A 16,163-nucleotide genomic window follows, 5' to 3' on the forward strand; every position below is an offset into this window, starting at 1 on the left:
ATCATTGTCTTGTCTCACAATATGGCTTAGTGAATGCTCATATGAAGAGAAAACAATTGTCAAATAATCCTTCTGCCTCCTGAATGTCAGGCATTAGAAGGATTCAGACACTTGTTCAAAGAGTCATAAGCCATGCTGACCTGTGATAGCTGCAGTGAGGATAAACAAGGTGAGAACAAGCCTTCTTCATCACCTCTTTGACAGGCAAGGTTAAGTGGAAGCCAGGGGTTACTGGAGTGGGATTTAGTCTTTTCTCATTATTTAGTGTCAAATACACATGTAATAGGGCTGTAATATAAATGTTGGGAGACATTTGCACTCTCCTGCAAGGCAGGAATCAGCATTGTAAGAGAGGAACAGCTAGGCAGGTAAAGGATGGAAGGGTCAGTAGGTTCTGTGAGCATATAACTTGAGCTTTGTGTGGGAGAAAAGGGCACTAGGGCTGGGGAGGGTCACTTGATAGGTGGATCCAAGGGGTTTGGATCCTTTTGTTGGGTTGCTCTTGCCAAGTGATGATTGTGTGACTGTCATGTTGGCTGGACTGATCCAAGCATCTGGTGAAAATGAAAATGAAAGCTGAGGTTTGGCCATCTCCCTCTTTTCTTTCCCTTTTGCTGTAGACATTGTTCGCAGTGACATTGCCCTGGATAAGCAGAAAGGCTGTAAGATCGCCCAGCATCCTGACATAATGTTGGAGCTACAGAGGGAAAAGGCAGCTCAGATGCACTTGGTTTTGTTAAAGGAGCAGTTTTCAAACACATACAGCAACCTCACACTAACAGGTAAGGCTGCAAGACCAGCTCTGGAGCCAGGAGCTGAGTCTGGTTCTTGCTAACTCACAGGTGTGTTAAAATCTTCAGGTTCTTCACCTCTGTGTGAATCAGCATCTCTCTGGCTGCCTCTGTTTCCTACCAAAGTTACTGGGTTTTGGGAGGGAAAGGACCAGCAGGAACTGGAGGGGGACTCATAAGGCCTCCGTAGCTGGCACCTATGCAAACACTCCAGATTTGGTGCCCCTGAACAGAACATTTTCTACAGTCTGACCTAAGCAGAATACCACGGCATGTGAAGTGCTGGAGAAATCTCCCTGCTAACTGTTCACGTCGATGGGGCTGCAGCAATTACTAAATTTGGAGTCCTTTAAGCCGCAGCTGATTTTTTTTCTTTCCAGAGCATGCACTTTGTGTGAACCCAGTAAATATTAAAGAGCAAATATAAAGGGATAATGGCCTAGACAGAGATGAGAGGATACTCTTTTTCTGGCAACTGTTTGTATTATCCAGGGAACAGAATCTCGATGGAGGAGACTGCCACATTTTGGATACACATTTAATGATGCTTGTAAAGGACTGATATCTTCAGGCAGTGAGTGGGCAGAAGGATGGTATTCCAGCAGCCAACAGGGTCCTCTCATATCTCTTCTCCTTATCACTACAGCTGGATGAGCCACAGACGATGGGAAGGAGGAAGAGACTAATAAATCAAACAAGACCCCTTCTCCTCTTGACAGGTCCCTGTGAAAGGCAGGCATCTTATTTTTATAGGAGGGAGGGCCCTGCACTCTGTCTGGGGAGGAGATGGCAAACCCCATGGTGGCCCTTCCCAGCTGCTGGGCTGGGAGAGGCAAACTGGTCCTGCACAGCCTCCCCCACTCTGCTGCCACCCCTATTTCAGTGCCCAGCCCCTGCCTTGAAGCCAGCATGGGTCTGCATCCTCACCAGTGAGCTCTGGCTCTCCTGGGGACATCAGCTGTGCTGGAGCTCTTGGGGACCCCATGGAGGCTGGATAGTGACACCAGCACTGTTGAAAGGCTCAGCCCAGGGGGTCACTGGGTATCAAGGCCATGGGTGTAGCTGAATCACATCATTCCTGAAGGGCCAGCATTTAAATGGGATCCTCAGAGCCGTTTCTCATTCTCTGTAACGTAATCCACTTGGCTGTTTATTCCCAGTACAACTGCTGGAATCAACATTGTCAGCTTTTCCCCTGACAACTTGCTTACTTTCCACTAAACAAACTTCCCTCGAGAAGTGAAGCTGCTCTCCCCTATCCTCCTTCCCTTGCTGCTTCAAAAGCTCTCTGGCATTGCTCACATTTTTTACAGAACCTGCAGAGCAGAGGTGCTACCTGGTTATCAGCTTAGCTCTTAGCCTTTCCAAGTGTGTTTACAGGATAGTTCAGAAGGTTTTAGCTCTAACCCTCCAGGGTGGAGAGAGCAATTTCACCAGAATATTACCCAAAGAACTATTTTAATGTTCTTTAACTCCCTTTGAATGTGAGCAGAGCAACTTCATAATTGTTATGAAGTTTAATCTTTTATTTCATAGACATAGTCTGAGAACATGGTCTCTAGACAGCTAAGCATAATATTTAACTGGAACTCTACTAACTTGTGTAAATATTTCCCTTCTCTGTGATGGATCTGGTGTTTGGGGTGGGTAGAGGGGGTTGTACATCTGTTGCAGAAGGACATTTCTTACCTTCAAAATTCAATCAGACAGAGTTTGCTTGAGGACTTCTTTTTGTTCTGCACAGTGGGTTTGTACAGTGCTGTAGGGAGTCCCCGGGTCATGAGGCAAGGTGCAGGAGCAAGAATGCAGATGTGGTTTAGGCAGTCCTTAATGAAGGACTGAGTTTGCAGGGATGGAGTGTCCAGGAGATCCATGAGAACAGGGCTTCCTCCTGGGGGTCTGTATCGAGGACTCACTTGGCCTCATGCAGTGCACACGTACTGTGGATGGCCTTCAGTGTCCAGCCCAGAGTGGAGCACTATTGAACCCCACACCTGTGTGTGAGAGGGCTCCTACTACTGCTAGTTTTTCAATCCTACCCAAAAAATGTAAATGGACTATCCTGCCTAAAGTCATATGAGAATAAAAGTGCTTTATGATGGGATAGCTCCTGTAGGAGAGCTTGAGAGTAGAAATACTACTGTGTGGCATTTTTATTCCCATATCACTACCATTACCACTGTAGTGATCTGGATAAAAAGTCCCATTCTCTTCCCCCTCACAGATAATACAGTTACATGAACAATTTGAAAGACTGTCAAGCCTCCCACTCTGCCTGCAAGTGTGGGCAATGGATTCTGCCAACAAACTTTCAAGCAGTACCCTCATGGGTTTAGGAATGAAAGCTCTTAGAGTGCAGGGTATGGTTCTGCAGGCTTGTGGCATCAATGTAAGTTGATGGCTTTTTCAAATCTATTCACCAGTTGCACATAATTCCCAGTGTGTTCCTTATTTCAGGCATCAGGCAGGGCTATGTTATACTGGGATTTAAGCTGCTTACAGCAGCAGGTACTTCCAAGGTAAGAGGGTGTCTTAAAATGAAATGTGTGTTTTTGTGCTAAGACACAACTGAGACTGAGTGAAACCAGGCAGTCTTTCTGGCTCTCATTCCTCCAGGAACACATGTGAGACTCTGGCTTAGACCCCTTTAGTTTTTCTCATCGAGCCTTCCTCGGCTCCTGTCTGCAGGCTTTCTCTTGCATCTTGCCTCTGCTTTTTGTATGTGATCTTTCCAGGCTTACTGAGCCTGCCCCCTGACATGAGCAATTGCCTTTGATCTGTGACCGTGCTATTTAAATGCTGTAAAATATTTTGAGGTTTATTAATCTTTGCTGTTTCCCCCACGGTGCTCAAAGATGGGTATCTCGTTTCACAGATCGGCATCTCTCGTGCTCCTTGGTCAGTCCGTGGTAGAGCAGGGGGAGAGTGCAGAGCACTGCCTGCTCTGCTCTGGGAACCAGCCCCCTGAGCTCAGTCTGCCGTGGGACAGGGGAGGAGAAGGAATCTTCCCCTGAAACACTGCTTTGCTCCTTCACAGCTTACAGAGCAGGCAGAGATTCTTTTTGTGTTTTGTATCAGCTGGGCTAGAAGTTGCGGTAGTCACAGCAGGCTCCCCTCCTTTGCAGCCCTCAAAAGAAATGTTCAGGGACAGGAAGGTCATTTTGGAGTCCTGGGACAGTGTGGAGGTGGGGGGGCTGGAATGGAATGCACAACATTGGGCTGGCAGCAGGTGAGGTGTGAGGAATTGCCTGGGGCAGTGGAGACACAGCGTGCATGCAGATTTTACAGTGAGCTCGTGGGGAGTGGGGCAGCATCAGGCCTCAACAGACTAAACCCAAATTCCTCCACCTATGTTGCCAGTTTGGGCTGATGTAGTGTACTGCATTGGTAGCTTAAGAGACTGGACATCCACAGGCTTCTGCACTGTTCTCAAGTAAAGCCTGTTAAGCCTGTGGAAAAGTGTTCAGGTCAATAGACACATGTGAAACACTGGCCCCTCCTGTATTGGCATGAAATGTTAAGTGCAAGTGAGGCTTCCCAAGAAGCGAGTATAGACTACAAATTTCCCTTTGGGATTCCCCATCCAGAGGAAACAAAATAGTGCCCCACTGCTCATTCTGAAACATGGAGAAACACCTTTCTGCTGTACTTTCTGTCTGAAACTGTGACACAGATTAATTCACTGCATCAAGAGACTAATGATGACAGCTCTCTAGCCTGTCCTGCCATACCACATCTGCACTGAAAAGCCAGTGAGGAGGCTGGAAGGTGTGTGGTGGGAGCTCTCCATCCTGTAATATCATACAGCACAGCCTCTAAAAGAAGTGATTAAGGGGGCAGACCTTCCTCGCATGGCTTGCAACGCTCTCAGGTGACCCTCTGTGGTCCCATCCTGCTGAGGGTGTCATCAGTGTCACATCCACTGCACTGAGAGAGACTTTAAGGGACTAAACTGAGATGGAACTGATAGGAACAGAGATGAGAGCTGCTGAAGAGTGCATTTCAATGTCTGTGTCCAACACTGCAATCGGGTGTTTTGCACTGGCATCCCACTACCCCATCAAGCTAATTAGATAGCTTAAACTCTTCCATAACAGCAGTTGTGATCTCTCTGTGAGGTTTTTCCTTTAAAAAGTCTACTTTTGGAGATGTTTTCAGCCACGCAAAGACCCTTTTTGTCCAAGGTAAGTGGTTTGGGGTATGAGTTGGTGGTGACAGAGTGCACACCCACTTTTGAGTGGAACAAAGCAGGGTAGGGGAGTAGAGAGTGTGTGTGGCTACTGCAGAACACATGTGTAGGGGGCACAGAGCAGAGATGGGGCCAGTGTGTCTGCATAAAGAGATTGCTAACGAGATACTGTTCCACAGAAATAAGTTTTTTGCTTCTCCCCAAAGACAGCAAGAGCCCCAGTTGTACTTGTCCTTTGGCAGGGAATCACAGGGCTCAGGTCGAGCACCTGTGACACGTGGGTTTCCTGCACTTGTGAACCTCCCTTGGTGGTTTTGTGATTCCTGCTGAATGCTGTGGCTCTGGGAGACAGTGGTCCTTGAGCAGGACAGGTTTGTGGGGTCTGAGGCCCATCCCATGGAGTGCTGGGTCTGAGAGAACCATGGCTCAGAGGCTGCCCTTGCAAGAGGGTGTGTGTAGGAAGCAGAGCATGGGGTTGGGTGTGCTTTTGGTGCCTGTGCTGCCAGGCAGCAAAGCCACTGTGGTTAGTTTGGAATGGGTTTTATCCACCAGCTACACCAAACTGCATGGGACTGCAGGGTGGGCCACTTGGTGAGATGGTACCTGACAGGGTTGTTGCAAAGGTAAGTACAGCTTCCTTGCCTTTTTGGCATCTTGTTTGGGATCAGCAGCCTAAATGTCCCGTGGTCTGCACAGCAGTGATATGTATCATGTATTTTGCTAGGTGCTGCACAGGGGTGGTCTGCACTGCACTGGCTCTCCAGATTTCCTTCAAGGAGTGTGTCCCCTGGGCTGTGTGACAGGTCTGGGTGTGTCTTTTGGATCAAGCTCTCTGCCCTTCTGTCCATCACTGACCCTTACATTACACACGTTATCCACAGCATCGTACAAAATAGATCTGAAAAGGACCTCAAGAGGGCATCTTCTAGCCTTTTCCATGGCAAAGCTGTACCTGATCTCTGCTTGGGGAAAGGTGTCTGGGAAGAGGCAGTATCTATTGTGTACACTGGTACACTTGGAAAGTCAGTCAAACTCTGGGGGGCTTGAACCCTTCAAAGAAAAAAAAGTATCCTTCAAAGCAAAAACCAGAGTGGAAATAGTTACCCAGAACTTGTCACCTTGATTAGCACAACTGGGGTATTGGTGGAGAAGTCCTGTCAGCAAAGGGAACACAACAATGTCATCAAGTCCTGTGGGAAAGAAGGGGAGAGAACTGCTGTGAAACACAGGAAGCTTTCCTGGGAGGAAGGGACCAGGAAAACTGTAATGTCATTAGAACACTATCTGTACTGAGCCCACAGTTAATGACCAGCAGAGGTGCCAGCCTTCTAAGGATAGTTTGCAGGTGCCTTCTGAGATCTTGGGATCAGATCCAATGAAATGATGCTGGGAAAAATAACTCTTGGAAAACAATCTCGGGTAACTGAGTGTTTTTGTGCCATTATCAGTTGTTTATATGAGCTCATTCTGAAACCAAGTGGCTATTTGTTTTTACTACACAGCCTTCTGAGGGTGTTTGCTGTAGCTGCAATATATTGTGTTCCTGGGCATGTCCTGTAAAGCCTGCAGGCTGCTGGGCTCAGCTGCCAGGCACCAGCATTGCTCAGGATGTGGGGACATCACTGTTAACTGATTCAAATGATGTGGCTTTATCCTTGTTTTGAAACCTCCTGTGATGGCAGTGATGTGCCCTCCTCAGCAGTCAGCTCTAGGGCGTAATTAGCTATATCATTATGGAGTTGGTATTTTTAAAATCTCTCACTTCAGTTTAAGCCCGTGATGGCATGTCCTCTCCCTGTGGACATGGAGAATAGCTTACAGCACTCCTTTCTCTTTGCAGAAATCTTTTACATATTTGAGGCTTGTTATCACGTTTCCCTGAAGACTTTTGTTCTCTGCACTGAACAACTGCCTTTCATTTGCTCTTTTCTCATGTCCATTTTATTTTCAAGTTGAATGACACCTGTGTAGCTAATTCTGCATCTTGATATCCCTTTCTACCTTCTATAATATTTTTGTGGGTCTGTGTTTTTTGGGGTCCCTTGGGCTCTCTGCATTGGGTCTGGGATGTTTTTTAAGTGCATTGCCTTGAAATGAGACCAGTATTGTAGCTGAGGCCTTTATTGACTGAGAAAAGCAGCAGGGTTATTTCATGTACCTGGTGCATGACATTTCTGTCTGTACAATCATGGATTTTTTGCTACAATATTGCTTGTTCATGCCTGCAATTTTGTGTACCATTTCCCATCCAGCTGTGCATTTCCCACATGGAATTTCATCTAGACTATTTTCCTAATTTTCTAATTAAAATGTTGCACAAAACTGGAGGAAAAGCCTTGAGAAAGTAAAGGTACAGAACATCTGTTGCCTCTATCTCATACATGAGACTTGTTGCTCTATCAAAGAGAAGTCAGGTTGCCTTCATGTGGCAGGGCTATTACTTCCAGCCCTTCCTTGCAGATGGATTGTTTGATGATTTCTTTCAAAATTTTTCCAGGAATTGAAGTTATGTTGGCTGGCCTGCAATTTCCTTGGTTTTTCAACCTATTGAACATGGTTCAACACTGTATTTGCCCTTTTCTGGTCTTTTAGAACCTCATTTGTCTTCCAGAAATTCCTACAGATAGTTGCTGATGGACCTCCACCTATTCTAAAACATGAAACTTCTGTAGTTTTCATTCTGCTAAGGTGCAGAACAATAAAAGGGTAATAAATTACCCTTCTACTCTGATTTTTAAAATTGCATTAACTTTGTAGTTCTAATGTTTTCCTTCTTTTCATGAAGTCTGAACCAACAAAAGCATTAAGCATTCCTGCTTTAACTCTGTGAGTTGTTGACTATTGTGAAATTCTGTCCCAATTTATACCTCTTTGCTTCCTGAGACAGCTGTGAGCCAAACCCCTGGGATCCCCTGCCTTCTCTTACCCTAATTAGTAGTTTTACAACTCGTTTTGTGCTGACAGCATGTGTGTGTGTGAGAGAGGTCATGAAGGTGAATCTCTTTTTCAGGTGACACCCTCTAGTCTGTTAAGCCACACTTTGGCTTTCTCATTATCTGATTTGGTTATTGTTTTTGTAACTGTGGGAAATATGGCTTCTTGTGACGTGTTCAGGATTTATTAAATTCAATTTTCTGTCCAATTTAACTAGCCTCACAAGAGAAGATATTTTATAAATTGTGAATCTTAAAATTAGCAGTTATACATACATTATAATATGTAATGTCATTACCAGAACCAGCCAGTTCTGGGTGCTGTGTAGAGAATAAAGAAAACACATAAACCTAACAGAAAACAGATTTTGGTGGAAGAGGGGGAGGGCTGACACGCACTAACAGCTTTGGAAGGGCTTGTGGCGTGTTCAGTGTCATAAAGCAATCTATTAACCTTTTCTCCCTCCTCAGGAGGTGCTGAACTCTTTGGTCTGTCTCTTCCCACCGATGTAGTTATCAAATGTCTCCTGGTTACTGCTGGAGCAGTTTCTGTGGAGCACCCGGCTCTTTCGCTCTGTCCCTCTCTCCTGGTGCTGTTCCTTTGTGCTCATCCACAGCAGCCTGATGGAGCTGCCATTTCTCCTTTGCATGCTTCGAGCCACGGAGGAGTCTGTGAATTACCCTAATCGTACCCCTGCGTTGAGATAATTTACATCTGTTCCCTTATCTTGCTGTGTGTTTACAAAACACTGTCTTTCCCAAACTCCCCTTTCATTTGGAGCAAAATCTCACTTGCCAACCCTCTCAGATTACTGAAGTCTCTGTCCTTACAGAGTACTGTTTTTATCCTGCCACTATTTCCTGTTCTTTTTCAAACAAGTACAAACACTCGTTTTGGGCTTCCCTGCCTATGGTGCTTTCCACCTTCATGGCTTTCCCCAGTTTTTCTCTGTCGATGGGAATCAAACATCAAGGAGACTCCTTCCCAGTTTTGTTCCTGTCGCTTCTTTCTCCTTTTTTTTTTTTGTCGATGCATTCCAGGAACTTGATGCAAGGCGGTGTCTGATGTCTTCCTCTCCCAGAAAATGTGTGGGCAGTTAAAGGTCCCTAATTACCAGCAGGTTCTGTGTTTCAGATGCTCCCAATAAGCCTATGCTTCCGATCTCCCTGGTTTTGTAGCCTAAAGCAGACCCCCAGTGTGCCAGTGTCTGGGCTCCTTCCAGTCTTACGTTACACAGCAGTCTTTAACCTGCCTTTTGTTCTGCTGACTTTCACCCCCTGCCTATATGCTGGGCCCCAAGATCATTCAGAGCTTCTTGTGTGATGTTTCTCATCCTCAGATGAGATGATGTTACTTTTCCTCTTTGTCAGCACCATGTTTGACTCTGACTTTCAACTCCTGGATCTTGCTTTGCCTCTTGCCACCAGGTCAGAAACCCCCTGTCCTCCCACGCTGACATAATGCTTACATGCAGCAGTCAAACCTTGTGGATTTTTCTTCCAAAAGCTGAATAGATTTGGCTCCTCAAGCTTCTTTTGCCAAAGTCCTGTCATACCTCCTCCTTGGTCCTGTGGCCATACATTTCCATCCCAGAGATACAAGCCCTATATTGTTTTCCTGTACGTGCATTATCTTGTGCTTGGCTGAATTAAAGCACGCTTGGTTGGATGGTGGCCATTTAGCCATACAAATTGGATCACAGGATAAATGAAGGCTGTTTTGTTCGTTATTTACTAACCTTCGTTTGTGCTATCTGCAAGATGCCTCTAAGGATCTTGTATTATCTGAATAATTGGTAAAAACACTGCGTCCTGTGGGATGGGAAACAAGCAGTGGATAGGTTTTTGTCTCATTAGCCACTTCTGTCCATCTACTTATTTCAAATTACTTCTATTAATACAAGTCCTTAAATCAAGCTGTAACATCAGTTAGACGGGACTTGATTCTGTACAACATATGTTGGCTGGTAATTAGCTGAGACATGAATATAATGAATTATTGGTAGATTCTCATATTGTCTTTTAATTACGCTGTCAAGTTCTGCTGTCAGCCTGACTGGCTGTTGGTCCCTAGTCAGCAAGTCCTGCCGAAGCACCAGCATGGGGTTAGGGCTCACCTACCCTTCTAGAATTACTTGGCATTCCAAGATTTATTAAAAATTAGCATCAACAGGTCAGAGATCTCCTTAGTGCACTTGGAGGTGCAAATTATCCAGGGTGGGTGATTTAATAGTGTTTATCTAAAGCAGATGTTATCTAATTCATGTCTTGTTCATTAGTAAATGGTGATATATATATAATCATCTTATGATGAATTCATCATAATATTTTTTTAATAAATACAGAGGGCCTATATTTATGTTTTTGTAGTTACATTGATAATTTTACCATGTGCACAAAATAACAGAGCTATGTCTCCTCATTTCCCTTCTTTCCTCTATATTTTCATTCCCACTCATAACTCATCAAGACATGGATTTTTCCATCATACTTTTTAAATACAGTATTAATTTTCTATACTTTGTAATTTGCAGTTGATTGCCATTTCTTTAGCATTACAATCATGGGTTATATTATCTTCTGTTATTGCTATCTATACCACTGCATAAGGATGGGTTTCCTGCCAAAATCCCCTTCCAGCATAGTGGTGGAATATGCTGATTTTAGCCATCAACTAAAAGCAAAACAAACAAAACAAACCAACCAAAATCCCCTTTAAATGTTCCTTTGGTTTCTTTTTTCCAGTATTTTCTTCCCAATAACTAATTTTATTCCCAATAAATATTTTTTCAGCCTGGAGATGTTGAAGCATTTTGTGTATGTATTTTTTGATTATGATCCCACTAGCTTTGCTCAGATACAGATTTGAGAAGGTAGATGCCTATGTGGACAGAGCAGGAAACTGTGCCTGGTGAGTTCTCAGCATTTTTAGAAACTTTTCTGGCTAACTGTGAAATTGTGACATAGCAGCTAATTTTGCTGCAGTTGGAGTATTGCTAGTTTCAGCCCTCCAGCACCATTCCTGTGTCTTTGCTCCCTGTGAAAAATCCCAGGAGTGGTATTTGCATGCTGCTGAGGAGCTTGCAGCCGGGGATCTGGGATGTGGGACTGTGGCACGCAGGATACATCGGACAGACCAAAGCTTTGTGGCTGAGCTAACTCCGGGAGAAAACAGGGAGGCGAAGGAAAGGCATGGCTGGCGAGCCTGGCTTGGCAGGGAGTGATGGGGATAATCTCTGTGGCTGGGATAATCTCTGTGGCTGGATAATCTCTGTGGCCGGACCCTGGCTCCTGCCCCACACTGCTCGGAGGGGGCACTGCCTGCTGCTGGGAACTCCGTTTGCTTCCCGAGGCTTCTTCTCCAGTTGCTCGCTCTAACCCTTTTCCCATCTGTCTGTTCATTTATTATTTACTGCTTTCTCTTGCTCTTTTCTTCGTTAGCTGGTTCCCAGTGCTCCTGCCTCTAGGAAGGGCTGTGTTACAGGGAACACAAGGACAGCAGCAAATATTGCTGCACTGCTTCTCTGCCAGCCCTCCTTGCTGCACGGATGGGACTGTGTGGCATGCACTGTTCATTAAACTGTTTAACACTTTTTCCAAGTTAAGAAACGGGTCAAAATCCTGTAAGTAAGAGCCCCTTGAGTCTTGGAGCCCCCCATGCAGTCCATACTGTGCTTTTTCAGAGGCTCATACTGGGGATGGATACACGGGGGTGGGAGAGTAACGTGAGAAGCTCTGGATATGCATGCTTTGTGCAGCTAAGAGTGGTGGGGGAAAAGTGAGGTTACAAGGTGTTCAAAAGAAATTTTGGATCTCTCTTTACTTCATTAAGTTTTATATTGGATTGCTGTGCCAAGAGACACAATCATTGACTTTTTTAAAGAAATGAAAACCTCTATGAGTTTAAATTTTCCTTTTTTTTTACTCTGATGAAAAGGTGGCAAAAACAAAGATTTTGTAGGAGAAACTGAAACCAGTTCAAATATAATTCTATTAACTAATTAGGGGAACTCTGGAAATGGGACTGAGACTTGCAGGCCTTTTTTTCTTCTCTTTGCTGGGGCACTCCAAGAATTGGATCACCTGGGGAAAGCATGTTTAAGAAATACCAGATGGTCTCTGCGATGCTCCAGCTGTGGACAATCACTCCCAGCCAGGCAATCTGCCTTGCTGTCGAAGCCCTCTAAAACTGTGCTGCCCATTTGTCATGCTTCTCCAATTGCAGCGCTCTGGATAGCTTCTTTTTTCCTTGTCTGGCTCTTCCTTTCCAGTTTTTATCACCCACCCCCTCCATGAGCTAATGTAGTAACATCCCTTCATTGGCTATAAATCCATTGAAGAGCCATATATAAAATATTACTTTGTTAGGGAAGATTGGGAAACATCTGTTTTTTACCCATAAGAGTCAGTCTCTACTTGTCTCATATGACGATGTGACTATTTATATATTTTTAAGAAAAAGAAGTAGAGAAAATGGGATTCCTAGGAAAAACTTAGTGGAGCCTCTAAATAGAGGAAACTGATTCAGCTCTGGGATTTGTTTGGAGGCTTTTTGGGGGGGGCACAGGCCAAGAAATTGCTTAGATGTCTGACAAAGTAGCAGTCATATCAACTACAGAGAGTCCTGGAAATAATTCAATGTTGTATAAGTTTCTAGGTTCCAACACATACTTGCACAGGAAAACTGTGAGTCTATACCATTATGTATTGTCTACTAGACAGAACAGAAACCTGGGAACAGTGACAGTCCTTGGATTAGTGGAAGACTGTAACTGCAGGGGTGTGCACATAGAGCAGAAAAAATGTGTAGCTCTGGAAGCCTTGCATTTAGGTGGCAATGCACCTAATTTATGCACCTGATTTAGATGGTTTGCCACCAGGGCTTGCTGTCTGAGCCTACTGACATCAACAACATCTCTTCCAACCTGCTCAGCCCTACTGCCTTGCTGAGCTGTCTGCTTTTCCTCACACATACTGCATTTAACCTGTGTCTCTATCTCCTTGCTGGACAAGGCTATTGCTATCTGTGAGTGCATGTGTGGGGAGAACTGGCTCCGTCACTCCCAAGGTGACGGATGCCAGAGCTGGATGTTGGGGCTCCATTGTGCCTGCCATGGGGTGTGACAGCAGAGTTTGGGTGGATGTGGGGCCTTGGACTGGTGTAGAAAGGCTGTACAAGCAGCCAGGCAGGCTTGGGACACTTAGTTCATGCTACTGGGGTGAGCTGTAGAGAAAGATGCTCTGCCAGCTGTGCTGAGGTGCCAGGAACAAGAGCAAGTCTGTAAGGAAGGAAGGCAATTGGGAGGAAGGATGCTGCTTTGGCTGAGCTGTGTAGGAGAGAGGTTGCACCTCCAGAAGGCTGCCTGTGCTGCTGTGTACCTTGCCTGCCAGGCAGGCACACTGCCAGTCTCTGAGCCCCTCAGCATGTGAATATGGAAGAAGGAAGAGGAGACATTGTTTTTTTCAGGTGGTTTCAGGATTTGCCACAGCTGCTTTCTGTGCCTCGCAAGGCTGGCATAGAGGAATGAAGTTCTAGAGCCGCTAATGATTGATGGTGTTCCACGTACAATCATAGGATTGTTTGGGGTGGACAGGCCTTAAAGATGACCTAGTTCCAACCCCCTTGCCTTGGACAGGGACATCTTCCACCAGACCAGGTTACTCAAAGCCCTGTCACACTGGTCTTCTTTCCTGGCTGGATTCTATGCCTTCCCCTGCCCCTTTGCTGCCCAAATGTGAGACTCTCCAATTTCCTTTCCTCAGGGTTATGGATTGCCATGTTGGTCTGGACCCAGCTCACCCATATGAGGTGAGAAATGCCCCAGAAGGGACCTCTTTCCTCCCTCTGCCAGCCAGCCTTGCACATCCCACATAAGCCCCACAATGGATGGCTGCCTGCTGTTCTCAGGCTGGCCAAAACCAAACTCCATGTGTGTCTCCCCTGCTGATCCCTCTCATGCCTTTCTGCAGGGCTGTGGTTGACAGCTGTGTCTTCCCTGTGGACTCATAACAGGCTCATGCTGCTCCTTCTCTCCCTCTCCCACACACTGGCTGCTGTCCCCTCCTGCCACACTGGAGCTCAGCCTGTTCTGATGCTTATCTGCCCTCATTGCAGCCTTGTACCCTTCTGCTTGGCTCTTGCAGCTTTTCCTCTTCCAAAATCCTTCTCATCCTCTCTCCCATTGTGAGCCCCCTTTTCTTCCCCCTGCTCAGTTCACTGACCAGTTGTTATTGAGCTGTGCTCCAGCCACCATGGGCACTGGTAAAAACTCCCCAGACCCCACACAACACCCACCTCCACCTGGTGCAGCTCCCTTGTAGCACTAGGGGCAAGCAAAAAGTTATTTTTCAATGGTAAGATATTACACAGATAAGGCTGCTCTCTCTGTAGCAGCTGCTGTATCTTTGTGCTCTCTGTGCCAAAGCCTTTGGTTATCTCAGTTGGTGTGCCAGGTCTAAAATCTGCTGCTTGGCTTTGGCAAGCTCCTATGATAGCAAGCTCTGTACAGCTCTGAGCTTGGGACTGGCATCTGACAGTTTTACAGGTGAACTAAAGTTCCTGTGTTTTGATACTCAGTATAGATTTAGACTTCACAGGACTAAAGAGAAGAGGTTAAATATGAGGTGGAAGCAGATAAATAAAAAGGAATTGGGGATGTTGCAAATAGCTTGGTGGTCATGAACTCCATGGGCAGAGCAGCAGCTGGGAGGACAGGTGTACCCAGAGCCCTGTAAGGGTCAGTGGGAAGCTCTGGTATTGGAAATGGTATTGGGAAGCACTACTGGCCACCATGTCCAATTCTCATGCCAATTTTAGCCAAAAAACTATACGCTTGGGAAAGATTCAGAAAAGAGCAGTAAAAGTAACCAAATCCTGGAAATAGCGTGCTATAGATAAAATTTCACTACTATTCATCTACTTAAGAAAAATTAAAAGGAAAACCATAATGTGCAAATACCAACAAGAGGAAGAAAATATACAAGGGAAATATCTTGAAATATTAGAGAAGAAAGGCAAAAAAGTAAACTATGATTTAGAACCTAGTGCAGAACAACCTTGAAGAAATAATGTGCAGATTTAAAATGCTGAGAATGGTCCTATATAGGGTTATATCCTTATAACCTGTATAAATGTGTGACATGAGTGTTGTGCCTCCTAGAGAACAGGTGATGGCAGGAATTAAATAGTCCTGAAACCAAACTGAATTTGTTAGCCTTTGCTGATAACTTGGCCAATGGGACCTTTCACTCATCTGGAAACTAAGCTGAGCTTGGACTATGGGCTCTGGTTCTCTTCCCATTAAAATATGAGGTGAATTTAGCCCCTGCCTATGCCAGAACCTGCCTGGCCTTGATGTGATGTGCTTTGGTATGAGAAGAAAGATCAAGTTTAGATTAGGGTTTTTTGGACAGAGGAGACTGAATTTAGGAAACCTCAGCTACATTTCCTTGATACAACCACCCCCCAAGGAGGAGCAGATGTGCTGACCAGGACAGCAGGGAGTCTTTGCTCCCTGGCACCAAATCCTTCCCTGAAACAAGATCCAGAGAACCAACTATCTGAAATGTGAGTGCCTCCCCAGGAGGACCCTGTGTTTGATACAGTAGTCTTTATTTTCCTGCTTTATTTTAAAGCTTGTTCATTCCACCTCCCAAAAAAGATTTAGCAGATATTTCATTGAATAACTCGACCTTGGGTGTCCAAAAGTTCATTTATGATCTTGCGGTATATAAATTTCCAGATATAGGGTTTTGACACAGAAATAGTCATCCTTTGATAGAATGTAACAAATTCAAGTTTCAGAAATTATCCTCTTGAGCCATCTCTGTGGTGTTTGGCATCATGACAAGTAATTAGTCAATCCTGAAATAGTCATCAAGCAGAGAAACAGCTTATTTTATATACTGTTTCTTAGAGAGTTAAATATTTCCACATATTCAGGCTCTGATTGGAGTCTTGGATCCTTTCCAGATGTTCAACCTGTAAAGATATTTGAGAACACCAGGACTTAGGCTCTTTCCAAAAAATGATAGATTTCACTTGAATTTTCACAAATGGAAAACCACAACTCCCCATAGCTGCAAAGAAGCAGCTGTCATACCAGGTACGGAGTATGAGAAAACACTTTCTAAAAGCTTCAGGGACTTCCCATTATCTGGAAGTTTTTAGTGCTCTTAAAATTCGCGAGGAAAACAGCGTTTCTTTTCCTGCACAGCGCTGCCTGAGATAATCGGCTGCACCTGTTTGGA

General features: G+C 45.1%; 1 protein-coding gene across 1 annotated transcript in view; it reads left to right on the plus strand.

Moving 5' to 3' along the window:
- HPSE2 (heparanase 2 (inactive)) overlaps positions 1 to 16,163 on the plus strand; it is a 106,674-nt gene that overhangs the window by 12,310 nt on the left and 78,201 nt on the right. Inside the window, exon 3 of the mRNA XM_088169196.1 lies at positions 621 to 782. Coding sequence (XP_088025322.1) covers positions 621 to 782 — 162 coding nt within the window. The remainder of the gene's footprint in view (positions 1 to 620; positions 783 to 16,163) is intronic.

Source organism: Sturnus vulgaris, chromosome 8, assembly GCF_052056855.1.
Source record: "Sturnus vulgaris isolate bStuVul1 chromosome 8, bStuVul1.hap1, whole genome shotgun sequence".
In the NCBI taxonomy this organism is placed as follows: domain Eukaryota; kingdom Metazoa; phylum Chordata; class Aves; order Passeriformes; family Sturnidae; genus Sturnus; species Sturnus vulgaris.